At 40.1% G+C, this 12,834-nt stretch overlaps 2 protein-coding genes across 5 annotated transcripts in view; both read left to right on the top strand.

The window, feature by feature from the left end:
* Positions 1-8,660, top strand: part of ATL3 (atlastin GTPase 3) — a 123,097-nt gene extending 114,437 nt beyond the window's left edge. For all 3 annotated transcript variants that reach the window (XM_077115914.1, XM_077115911.1, XM_077115912.1), the window contains one exon: positions 2,632-8,660. In XM_077115914.1, the coding sequence (XP_076972029.1) occupies positions 2,632-2,718 (87 nt within the window). In that variant the 3' untranslated portion in view covers positions 2,719-8,660. The remainder of the gene's footprint in view (positions 1-2,631) is intronic.
* A 3,610-nt stretch (positions 8,661-12,270) lies between these two features.
* The window catches only part of LOC143646689 (phospholipase A and acyltransferase 3), a 37,534-nt gene continuing 36,970 nt past the window's right edge, over positions 12,271-12,834 (top strand). Inside the window, exon 1 of one of the 2 annotated variants that reach the window (XM_077115916.1) lies at positions 12,271-12,394. The gene's annotated coding sequence lies outside the window, so the exon portion shown is untranslated. Of the gene's footprint in view, positions 12,497-12,834 lie in introns of both variants that reach the window. The other variant, XM_077115917.1, reaches the window with a different exon arrangement.

Consider the following 12,834-nt stretch of genomic DNA (forward strand, 5'->3'; position numbering starts at 1 on the left):
GTGCCGGCTGCGGAGGTTGAAGGTTGGTCATGGACAGATGGTGCTGGTATTGTCACTCTCGGTTCGGAAATGTTTCATAGGAAAGAAGGAATGAGAAAGAATAATTTTTCTTGGCTGTGTGTTTCTGTCAGATGTTGTTTTATTACCCTTCTTTAGGATATTGATATTTATTTCTAATATTTTGTTTCCTTTGTTTTTTGTGTGTGTGGGCAGGCACCGGGAATCAAACCCAGGTGTCTGGCATGGCAGGCCAGAATTTTGCCTGCTGAGCCATCGTGGCCTACCCGGGACTGCCTTTTAATATAGAAAAAGTTCCAACTTAAATATATTTTACTCCTTACAGGAAACCTCTAATTACTGTGCTTCTGTGTGATTCCTACCCCCCCTTCCCCCAAGATGAATTTATTTCACTGAAAATCAAGAGCTTCGAAAAAATATGAACTTAACAAAGGTTTTGTTTGAGACCTATTAGGTTAGAAAATGGATGGCATCTTCTTTGTTTAAAATCTTAAAAAAACAAAAAAAATACAATGGCTTTTTTTTTTTGGCAGCGGCGGGGAAGGGGGGTTGTACATGGTCCGGGACTTGAACCTGGGTCTCCCACATGAAAGGCAAGCATTCTACCACTGAACCACCCATGCACCCTAACCAATAGTTTTTGACATTGTAATGATCTCCAGTTTTATAGATCTTTGTGACACTGATTTATATCTTTTTCTGAATGGCATAAACAGATTAGTTAGGTCAGAAGCTGGTGGAGCCAAGATTGCTGTCTACCCCACCGTAAGGACTGCAGATGCTCAACTTATTCCCTTGGGCATTAGCTGGTGCCACTGCCTTCCCTCTTCCCTATGTTTTCTTCCCTATATTTTTCCCTCTACTTTTCTGTGACATGCTGATGGCAGAAACAGATTTATTTATTTTATTTATTTTTTTGTATGCTGTATGGTAGGGTCACATTTCATTATTTTTCCATGTGAGTATCCTGTTATTGCAGCATCATTTGTTGAATTTTTGTTTGGTTGTTTGATTTGCTTGTTTGTTTTTTGGGAAGTGCATGGACTGGGAATTGAACCTGGGTCTCCCACATGACAGGTGAAAATTCTACCAGTGAACTACCCTTGCATCCCCTCAGAGACAGATTTTTGAAAGTTATTTCCAAGGACTTAGACTCTCCCTTTTTTTAAAATTTTTTCTTATTGAGAAAAATTTTCATACACATACTTTATACATGGTGCACAATCAGTGGCTCACAATATCATCACGTAGCTGTGTATTCATCACCATGATCATTTTTTAGAACATTTGCATCACTCCAGAAAAAAAATAAAAACTCATACATACCATACACCTTACCCCTCCTCATTGACTGCTAGTATTTCCATCTACCCAATTTATTTTACCCTTTCTCCCCCCTATTATTTATTTATTTTTATCCTTTTTTTGCTTTTTAAAATATTTTTATTGAGAAATCTTTACACATATACAGTCCATACATGATATACAGTATGTCAGTGGCTCACAATATCATTATCCATATTTTTTACTCATCTGGTCCATACCCTGGATGAAAGGAGCATCAGACACAAGGTTCTCACAATCACACAGTCACATTGTAAATGTTTTATCTTTATACAGTTGTCTTCAAGAATCTAGGCTACTGGAATACATACAGCTCAACAGTTTCAGGTACTTGCCTCTAGCTACTCCAATACACCATAAAAAGGGATATCTATATAATGTATAAGAATAACCTCCAGGATAACTTCTCAACTCTGTTTGAAATCCCTCAGCCACTGACACTTTATTTTTTCTCATTTTTCTCTTCCCCCTTTTGGTAAAGAAGGTTTTCTCAATCTCTTGATGCCGGGTCCTGGTTTGTACCAGGCTTTTTGTCCCATGTTGCCAGGGAGATTTATACCCCTGGGAGTCATATTCCACATAGGAGGCAAGGCAGTGAGTTCACATGCTGAGTTAGCTTAGTGAGAGAGGCCAAATCTGAGCACAAAATAGAATCTCTGGGGGTGACCCTTAGGCATAATTTTAAGTAGGCTTAGCCTATCCTTTGTAGGACTCAAGATCAGGGGCTCGGCCCATTGATTTGGTTGTCCCCACTGCTTGTGAGAATATTAGAACTTAAATATTTCCTCCTTTTTCCCCAATCCCCCAATGGGACTTTGCAAATACTTCTTTATTCATTGCCCAGATCACTCTGGGATTTATCAGAGCATCACACTAACCTGGACAAACCAACAAATCACCCCTGTTTAAGATTCCATGTACTTATGGTGTTCAGCTAAACTGACCATAAAAGTTGAATTAGGAAATGCACTACCCAAAATATAAATTTTGCACCAAGTAACCATCTCATCCTTTTTTTTTTTGTTTTTTGTTTTACATGGGCAGGCACCGGGAACCAAACCCTGGTCCTCTGGCATGGCAGGCAAGCATTCTTGCGGCTGAGCCACCGTGGCCTGCCCCCATCTCATCCTTAAGTCTCACCCAGAGTTGAGGTTTTAAAATATGGATGATATCATCCTTTACCCAGTCTTCTAGTATACCTTAAGGACTTAGATTCTTGGTAATTATGTATTTTATTAACTTATATGTGGAATAAATGGACTTTTGCAGGCTACCTCTCATGTTGGTAATTCCACTCAGGCTGCTGTGAGGGATGCAGTTGTTGGGAAACCACCTGTGGATAAAAAAGCTCAATAGCATCTTAACATGAGGATCCAGCAAGAACTTGACCAGCCCCTACTGATTTCTGGATGTATGCCACAGCCACAGGTCCAGGTACAGAGGAGACGGCAGATCTGAGACCATCCAGGAAGAGCTCAAACATGGCGCTGTAATAAATGAAACAGCCTCTTCTGTGTTTTTAAATTCTTAAACACACTTCCATTTCTGTTGGAAGCATTTCTTTCCTTGCTGATATAAATCCAAGCCTTTGTCTGTTTTCTAATTCTTCTCTGCTTTGTGCACTTTATGGGGGAAAAATTAAATGAAAAAAAAGCAAACACAGCTTTAATTCCTTTATGTGCCACTTAGTGCCTTTTAAGATTGAATCCATGTTTTTGTGGACATGATGGGGAGAGGAGATGAGGGATAACCTCACGAAAGATGCTGTCGGGGGGAGGGGGGAAACTTGTCAGTTCTTCTATGCCTTACTTTTTTGAGTAGGATTTCTTTTTTAAGTTTATCAAACTTGCAAAAGCTTGAGAACTAAAGACTGGCTGAAAAAAATACCATTATACTTTAAAATGTTTATTTATAAAATTAAGGAATTCTATTTGCCATATAGTGTGGGAAATCATATCATATTTTAAAGTAAACCATACTTTGAAATTTAAGGTCTTTTACCTGACAAGCTAACAGTTTTGTTGCAGCATACTCTCTTTTTTATTGTTTCTGACTAGAAAAGAATGCATACAGGCTTGAAACAGCCAGAGTATCTCATAATAAAAGGAATGAGCTGGATATTTTAAGAGAAAAGCCTGAGTTTAAATGAACCATGTGACTTGAACTTGTGCCTTGTTCAGAATCACTGTTGTAGATTTATGTATATTATACACAACTCCCATATACAATTGTCATTTGAGAGTGCTGCCTAAGGACCGAACTTTATTAACAATTAGAGGGAAAATATTTCTGCCTTTAGTTAATGTCCTTTTTCATGTGGCCTAGCAGTAACTCAGGACTTTGTCCAGAACGTTTATTTGCATTCTCCTATGCACTGTCTAATGTTTTTAATGATGAAGCTACAGTTGTCAATTTTATTTAGTAAATCCTTATTTAATTTTACTTGCCACTAGTCTGGTTGTTTTAAAATAGCTTTGGCTTGGTAAGGACCAAAGTCCTACCCAAATATAGACAGTAAATACACATTTCTAAGAATTCTTTTTATTTACCTTGATTGTTTGATAAATTTTTTTATCTGATTAGTTGTCTTCTTTGATTTGTAATGGTGAATTATTGAGGATTTTAAAACTCTTAAAACTTTCCTGTAAGTATTTATACAAACATTCAGATGTGAGCCTTACTTTTTCAACTTAATTTTTGTTATGGGAAATGGGTAGGAAAGCTTAGGCGAAATCTGAATGTAAGATCTGAATGTACGTAAAAAGTATGTGTGGAAGATGGGAACAGTCCTTTAGCATGTAATCTCTTTATCAAATAATTTTCTTTTGACTACTTTACCCTTTTACCACTCAAGTATTTTTACAAGTCCTGAATTAATTCTAAGCATTCTCTGTTTTTTTTGCATATCTACATATAATCTTGCCCTGTAGTTCATGCTATTTTATTCATTTGCCAAATTTTGGCTTATTCTAAAAATTGCTTGCTTATCAGTGATGATAAGTTTTGACTTAAATTTAAAGTTTGCTTCAGAAAATTTTGATGTATTTTCAGGGCCTTTCATCTTCCTGAAGGTACATACATTTTAGCAGACCTTACAGATGTTGAGATATTTAGCTTTAGCGTTTCACTTTTTCTTTTAAGATACTTAGCTCTTTTAATGCATTTTATAAGCATATTTAGAAGTTTCAGAATAATTAAATATCAAATGTAGTCCTACTTTTAATAATGAGAAAGTATGATGTGTCCAAAGCTTATTCTAATATTCAGGTATTGCCCCTCCCCCATTTTTTTAATGCGTGGTAGTGTATGATTTCGTTAAATCTTAAGACTTAATTACTGCTTAAATTTACCATTTCTGTTTTGATCTTTTTACCTTGGGTTAATTACTCTGGGTAAACATTACTATTATTATTTTATCTATTAGTTAATTTTTTTTCTGCCTCTGGAAAGTGTTTACAAAGTTTTTTTTCAGTGAGGGTTCTTTTAAGTTTTCTTTGGTCTTTTTTCTCTTTTGATAGTAAATTGAAGATTTTATATAAACTTTTTTGATAATAGATGCATTCTCAGTGCTGGCCATAAATAGTCATAGGGAGATTTATAACCAGGTTTAAAAGAATGTCTTTTACCTCTTAATTCTCCTCTACCTTTAGTTTGTAAGGCAGGGACATTACTTAGGAGCTCAGACTCTGAGTATTTGTCAGTGTTTGCTGCTCTGGCTGGCCTTTCCATGTAAACATTTTTAATTTGCACATTCCTAGCAACATATAAAGCACATACCTATTAACATGTAAAAAAGAGGTATCCCAAATTTTCATTTCTAGAGAAGTTCATTGTTGTGAACTTTTTGTATGTGCTTTTTTTTTTACTTCCTGTTAACTTCTTATACTAAAAATAACAGAATCAAAGTGATACTGAGAAGTCTTTCTAGATTGGTTTGTAGACAAAATATAAGGGCAAAATTATCATGTATGCTGATAAAGCATCTACAGAATCATTCTTATGTTAGCAGTATACTAAGAAATCTGTATGATGGATGTTTACGTATTTATACCAACTATATGCTTTATAAAATTACACAAGAATGTTGATTGTGCTTTACCTGTTCCTCTTTTCTCTTATATGAAATAAAATGCTTTGGGCAAACAAAAAAATAACTGCCTTCTACTGGCAGTCTGTTTCTTTAGTAGATCATACCTAATGTTCTACATGGCTTATAAAAATAGTGCCTTGCCTAGAGTGAGTTTGGATGAGTATGTATGAGTTATAGAGAAATTAAGTAGAGTTGACTGAAGTCCAGGCAAAAGCTATAAAACACAAATAGTTTACTTTTTCCTCGGCTTCTTTTTTTTCAAACGAACTTAATGTGAAAGTCTTCATAGAACTAGTATTGAAATGTAATTTTGAGGATGATTTGGTGTTTCCATCAAAGGTAGTCAACATGGGTTACATCATTCTGACATAGTTTTTTTTCTTTTTAAATTTTATTAATAAAATCAATCAACCTACAATACAAACATTCTTAATGTATGGACATTCCATACGTGGTGTGTGGTCAGTGGCTCACAGTATCATCACATAGTTGTATGTTCATCACCATGATCATTTCCCAGAACATTTATATCACTCCAGAAAAAGAAAGAAAAAGAAAAAAAAGAAAAAACTCATACATACCATACCCTTTACCCCTTCCTCTAATTGACCACTAGTATTTCCCTCTACCCAATTTATTTTAACATGTGTTACCCCTATTATTTATTTTTAATCCATATTTTTTACTCATCTGTCCATACCATAGATAAAAGGAGCATTAGAACAAGGTGTTCACAATCACAGTCACTTGAAAGCTGAATCATTATATAATCATCTTAAAGACGCATGGCTATTGAAACACAGCTCTACATTTTCAGACATTTCCTCTAGCCTCTCTAATGCACCTTAAACTAAAAAGGGGTACCTATATAATACATAAGAACAACCTGCAGGATAACCTCTCAACTCTGTTTGAAACTCGCAGCCACTGTCACTTTATTTTGTCTCATTCCTCTCTTCCCCCTTTTAGTCGAGAAGGGTTTTCTCAATCCCTTTATGTTGAATCCCACCTCGTTCTAAGATTTCTGTCCCACACTGCCAGGGAGGTTTACACCCCTGGGAGTCATGTTCCATGTGAGAGGGGGAGGGCAGTGAGTTTGCTTTCCTTGTTGCCTGAGAGAGAGAGGCCACATCTGAGCAACAAGAGAGGTTCTCTGGGGGAGACTCTTAGGCCTAGTTTTAAGTAGGCTCAGCCTATCCTTTGCGGGGATAAGTTTCATATGAACAAATCCCAAGGTTGAGGGTTCAGCTTATTGATTTTGTTGTCACTGCTTACAAGAATATCAGGCCTTCTCCATATGGGGAAGTTGAGTTTTCCCTCTTTCTCACCATTCCCCAAGGAGACTTTGCAAATACTTTTTTATTCACTGTTCAAATCAATCTGGAATTTATTAGGGCATCATTCTGGACAAACCTACAAAATCTCATGCCCTAACTCAAGGTTCCATATACTTACGTTATTCAATTAAACTGTCCATATAATTATATTAGGAGATGCACTATTCAAACTAGAAATTTTGTACCAAATATTTTTTGCTTTAGTCTCACATATAAGTTGAAGTTTTAAAATATGAATTACCAATCTATTTGCAATATTGCAATATTGATGTTCCTTTGTTCTTCCTCATACAAAAACATTTTTTAATTTGTACATTTAGTCACTATCCTTGTACACTCTAGGCATTTCTAGATTATACCATCTCAGTCTTCATTGTCTATCTTTCCTTCTAATTTCATTTGTGCCCCCAGCCCTCCCTCAATCATCATGTTCAGTTTCATTCAGTGTACTAACATTATTGTATTGCAGTTAGGTAGTATTGTGCTATATCCATTTCCGAATTTTTATTTTATTTTTTGTTTTTTTCCATTTCTGAATTTTTATAATCAGTCCTGTTGCACAATCTGTATCCCTTCATGTCCAATTACCTAAAATCTACCCTATTTCTGTCTCCTGATGGTCTCTGTTCTTAACTGAAATTCTCCAAGTTCTGACATAATTTTGATCCAACAAAATTTTAGTCAAGGGATAAGGGTATTATGAAAACAAATGTCAGTTATGAAAATGTAAACTATTTGTGTGAATTTCTTATATGGCATATTGTAAAAGACGATTTGTAATCGAATAGTTTTCCTTATGTTATGGCAGGCCATATTATAGCTCTGTTTTGGATGGTGGTACTCAACTCTCTTGGAGTGTGTAAGACTTAACTGGGAGGCTTGATTAGAAATTAAGATTCCCAGCTTATGCCCACAGGTTGTCCCAGTTGGTCTGGACTGTGGCCCTGGAATCACCACTTTTATAAACAGTATTGCAGCTGGTTCAGAGATCACTGTGAGTCTGCTCCATGCAATGGGAAGTATTAATGAGAAAATACAGTTAGTTCAGTGTTGTTGGAGAACAAGTGGATAGCTTTTAACTGGGATTCAGAATAGGGTGATCTACTACCAGGTACAATCACTGAGAGTATGCTCTGTGCAGAGTAATGAGACAGCAGGCAGTGGAGGAACTTTAATCCAGAGGATTACATAAACTCCTCAAAGCTGTTTCTCTAAATTAAGATGTCGTTGTGCCTTCTCTGAAAACTGAATGTATAAGTATCCTGCTTGCTAACAGATGTAATTAGGATTAAATATATATTTGTTGATAGTTATTTTTCTTTTAAAAACCAAAGTCAGCACTGTGACTTGAAACCCTAAATGGTCTTTCACACATATAAAACCTTAAGCTGCAAGTAGAAATAATGAACAAAAGGAAAGGAACAGGACAAAAGTACCCCATATCAGGAATTTTTCAAAATAGATCCAGGGCAGAAAGGTTTTGAATGGAATTTTTTTTTTCCTTGGGAAGGAATTTAATGTGCCAGAACTAAGATTTGAATGTGATATTTTAATGACCAAGGAAAGGTTTCATTCGATTTCCAAAGCTTTCTAATTTAGATGAGTAAATGCTATCATGGACTTGAGCCTTAAAAGGAGTTAATATTAATCTTGAACATTTAGATATTTTCCTCTCAGATTTCTTTTGTCCTTTTGATTTCTGTTAAAAGTACTCTGCTAGACCCTTGCCTTTGAATGACTTTAAAATTTAATATAGTTTTAAAAAGTGCAATGGGATGAGATTATGCTGTAATACTCTGTTAAAAGCTCGTTTTTGTTTCACTCTTACATGTATGGTCATTTAATGGAATAAAGATCACAATACCAAGTTTTCAGTGTTTTAAATTTTCTTTGTTAATAAGGGAAGGTCTGTGGAATAAATTGAATTGGGTTTAGCAAAGTGAATAGTAGGATCCCTGAGGGGATGGGTAACTGGGTGTCATGGTATTGTGGTTTGACTTAGCTTTCTCTCTCCTTAAAAACGACACTGAATTAGCTTTTTGCTAAAGTGTTGTAGAAAGCTGTGCTATTGCCAATGTGCTTTAAAAACAACAGAAATTGTATTTATAATAACGTGGATCTTGTAAGGACCCTTGTATTTGTAGCATTTTCATTTGGCTTTCCCATCTAGAGCCATCTGGTTAAATGGTTCCTGTTTTAGTTTGCCAGAGCTGCTATGACAAATCACAGTGGGGTTGGTTTAAACAAGAAATTTTTTGGCTCTTGGCTGTAGAGCCAGAAGTCCCAAATCAAGGAATTGGTGAGGCCATGATGCTTTCTCTTTGAGTCTGTAGTGTTTGGGTGATGGCTTGCCACACTCTTTGACTTGCATCTCTGCCTCCGACACATGGCCAGGCCTTTGGTCTCTTCTTGTGTTTTTCTTTGACTTCAGGATTCTCTCTTTAAGGCCTCCAGTAAAACAGATTCAGGCCCATTCTTAGGAGATCCTATTCACAAATGAGTCCATACTGTACCTGATAAATCATCTTTGAAGGGTCTTCACAAAAGGATTCACATTCACAGGACACAGACAGATTAAGAACATGTCTTTGTTGTGGTACATGATTCGATCTCCCATAGCTCCTTTTCTTGGGCAGGGGCCAGGGGAAGGTGGGAAGCAAAGCACTCCTGAGAGCTTTCCCTTCCACTAGTGACCCTGGAGGCAATGGGGAGGTTGTATGGAACTTTCCAATACGGATGGATGGTTTGGCATACCCCACAGTAAGGATATTACTTCCCTGGTTTCAAACATACTGGGTGCATCGGCAGCTTCATCCTTCCAGCCATTCACCCGTCCCTGATGGTGAGCATATGTCAGACTCCGGGTGGGATGCTGCACTTGGGCTCCATCACAGTCTTAATAGGGGATGAGCAAACTCACAGGTTAATAGGATGTGAAGAGAACCCTGAGAATAGAGATTGCTTACTTGAGTGTATCAATAAAGTGTTGATTCATCAGCATAAACTGGGGAGAAGGAAGGGCTAGGGTGGGGAAAGTGGTCATGTATTGAGAAGTTAAGCAGACTATGGCTTGCCTTCAGTGTCTCGACATTCCTTCCTTTGGTAATCGTGGATCAATTTGCAAAAGACAAATCCAACCCTTAAGTAGCTTAAGCAAAAATAAAATGACTGGAAAAGGGTCATGTAACTTGACGCCTGGGGGCAAAGCTGACAGCAGGCAATGGAGGAACTCAAATGTTATCAGTGCTCTTTTCTCTGGTTTGCAGTGACCACAGTATCTCCTCTTGCAAATTGGTTTACTCCATGCTGCAGAGTAAGGCAAGTACGAATAGTTTCACACTTACATCATCCCACTTTAATGTCCCCAGAGGGCAGAGACTTTTGTATATTTGTGAATTCACTATTAAAAACAACAAAGGCATTTGTGTATGTGTGTGTGTCTGTGTGCATATGTGCGCTCCATCCCAGAGAGGCTTCTGATTGGTCTGGCTTGGGTAATATGCCTCTGCCAGGAGCATCACTATACTGAGGGCTGGGCTAGTGATGGGACACTGACTGGCAGCTCCATCCAGACCACATGGAGACATCAAATGAAGACTGCTGGGCAGACAGAAATGAATGTCCACTACTTCAGTTCCCAGACCATATGACTATTTAACAAACATGGAGTCTTGGAATGAGAGAGCCTGGGATTTTTCCCAGGTTAGAGGTCCTAGAATGTTCTTTTAAGGGGAAATAGAGATGGTTTTACTGCAGATTTAAGCCATGGAAGCCCTTCCGAGCCTTTTGACAGGAATTTGTTCTCTAGTAGGGCATCTTGAAGGGTTTCAGTGATGGGGGTTCCTTTCATAAAAGCCTGATTTCTCTGGTCAGAACAATCGAAAGGTGTAGTATAGTCACAAAGTCTCACCCACGTGGCCGGGACACGTGAAAAGCCAGTGTCGGTGGATGGAGCACTTTTCCCCTGAAGAGTGCTCAAATTCTGAGAATCGCTGTTAAGCAACAGAAACCCTCATATTCTTGTGAAATGTTTTTATGGATACTGCCCCCTGTGTGTAAATAACATGGCAAACAGCCTCTCCTTAAATGTGGTTTGCCTACTCCGTTTCCTCACTCTCTCCCCCTTCTCCTGCTCTGGCCTTGCTTCCCCTCATACTCCATCCTCCCTGCTCAGATTCCGCACAGTCTCTAAAGGTAAAGCACATCAATCTACCTTTGTGCCGTTTTCTCCTTGTTAGCGGGGTTGCCCTTTCCTCAGGGACTCAGCAGAAGAGTGGATTCTCCTTGAGGATCCATTATCCTTAGAAGGCAGCAGACGGTGAGAGATTGTAAATACTCAAAAATTAATATACTTTCCCATCATGGAACGAAGAATGGGACTTCTGGGCTGTGGTATATGGAAAAGAGTGATGGCTTTGGGGTCAGGTACGGTGGTGCTGGAGGAGTTGGTGTGGGATAGTGTCCTGTTGGAGCTCAGTAAGTCCTGGGGCCTTTCCCACATGACTCCTGAGAGCTGTGTGGAAGGATATACGTGGAGCCCTGACACCCCACACATGTTTTTTTTTTTTTCTGGCACAGAAGAAAAAATTAAGGGAGATAATATCTGGGCAGTTCTGAAAGCAGAGGATACTGAGGGGTAGAAATCAGTCCAGTTTCCTCAAAACCAAACCTTACTTCATCCTGGGTTTGGACTGCCTTACTCATCTGATCAACAGTATATTGGGTGAGCCATACTGCACATGGGGCACTGGTCTTATTTACATTGCCTCTCACTCTCCTCATAGGGAAGTTGGTGAGTATTTTGTGGTGTGGCCAGACACATGCCAATCAATCCTCTTGTTAATAATAATAACAGCAAACATATCCTTCCTGCCAGGCATCCGGCCCAGCATTTTATAAATGCAATTTCATTCACTCCCCTCCCTTTGGGAAATATGCTCTTATTAATATCACCATCACCCCATTTTATGGATGAACAAACTGAGGCTCAGGGAGGAATACGCACTAGGGGCCATGACTCTCTTAAGAGATAGGGTTGCCCCAGATTTGGCCCTGGGCAGCCTTGGAGGATAAAAGCTGGTTCCATTCTTGTGGAGATGTTTGGTCATTTATTCATTCATGGAACGCCTGGTTTGTGCCAGGTTTTGTGCAAAGTTCTGGGGACACCTGATGGCTTAAGAGCTCGTCTCTGATTCCTAAAAACGCACTCTGGAGTGGAGGAGATAAATAGACGATCCAGGACAGATGCATGTACAGAAAGCAAGAACGTAACAACATGTTCTGAAGTACAGGGGTGCACACACAGCTCCGCGAGTGCAGAGGAAGATGGGGAGGAGGTGGCCTGGGCTGCAGGGGCGCCCGCAGGCAGCGGGGAGAAGAGGCCCTGGTTGAGCACGAAACATCCTGGCTTGTCGGTACCCCCCCCAAGAGGAGGCCGGAGCGGGCAGTGCCTATCGCCGGGTCAGGGCGCTCTGCGAAGCTGCCATTAGCGGATTCCGCGGGGAGGGGCGAGGTGACCTCACGCCGGCCAGGGCCGGGCTCTGCGGCCATTTAAATAACCCGTGCCCAGTGCCGCGGCGCCTACGCTGCGCCCCGAGTCCGCCAGGTGCGAGCAGGGCTTCTTGCAGGGGTTTAAGGAAGGGTGAAACGCCGGGGCGTGCCTTTCTCCTCTCCGGGGGCCGTCTTGGAGATGGAGAAGCTGGGCCAGGTGGGAAGTAAACAAGTCAGGCCGGGAGCCCGCAGGCCGCGGATGCCTCCTGGGCACCCAGAGGGGCTGGGAGGAAGGGCGAGGCCCCCCAGCCCCGGCCGGACCCCCACCCCCCGCCTTTCTGGGGCGGGGAGCGGTGCGTGCGGGAGGCAGACAGCGGGCCGACCTCTCCCGCAGCTGCCCTCACCTGCCTCCCAGGTATCGGGTACCGCTGCCCCCACTCCGCGAGGTTCGTTCGTAGGTGGCCAGGTGCAAGATGCAGGGGCGCGCGGGTGAGAAACTTGAAGGAAGGGAGGTCAGACCTGGAGGCGCCGGAGTCCAGGGTACGGGGGTTTCCC

Source organism: Tamandua tetradactyla, chromosome 9 (assembly GCF_023851605.1).
Source record: "Tamandua tetradactyla isolate mTamTet1 chromosome 9, mTamTet1.pri, whole genome shotgun sequence".
Lineage (NCBI taxonomy): Eukaryota > Metazoa > Chordata > Mammalia > Pilosa > Myrmecophagidae > Tamandua > Tamandua tetradactyla.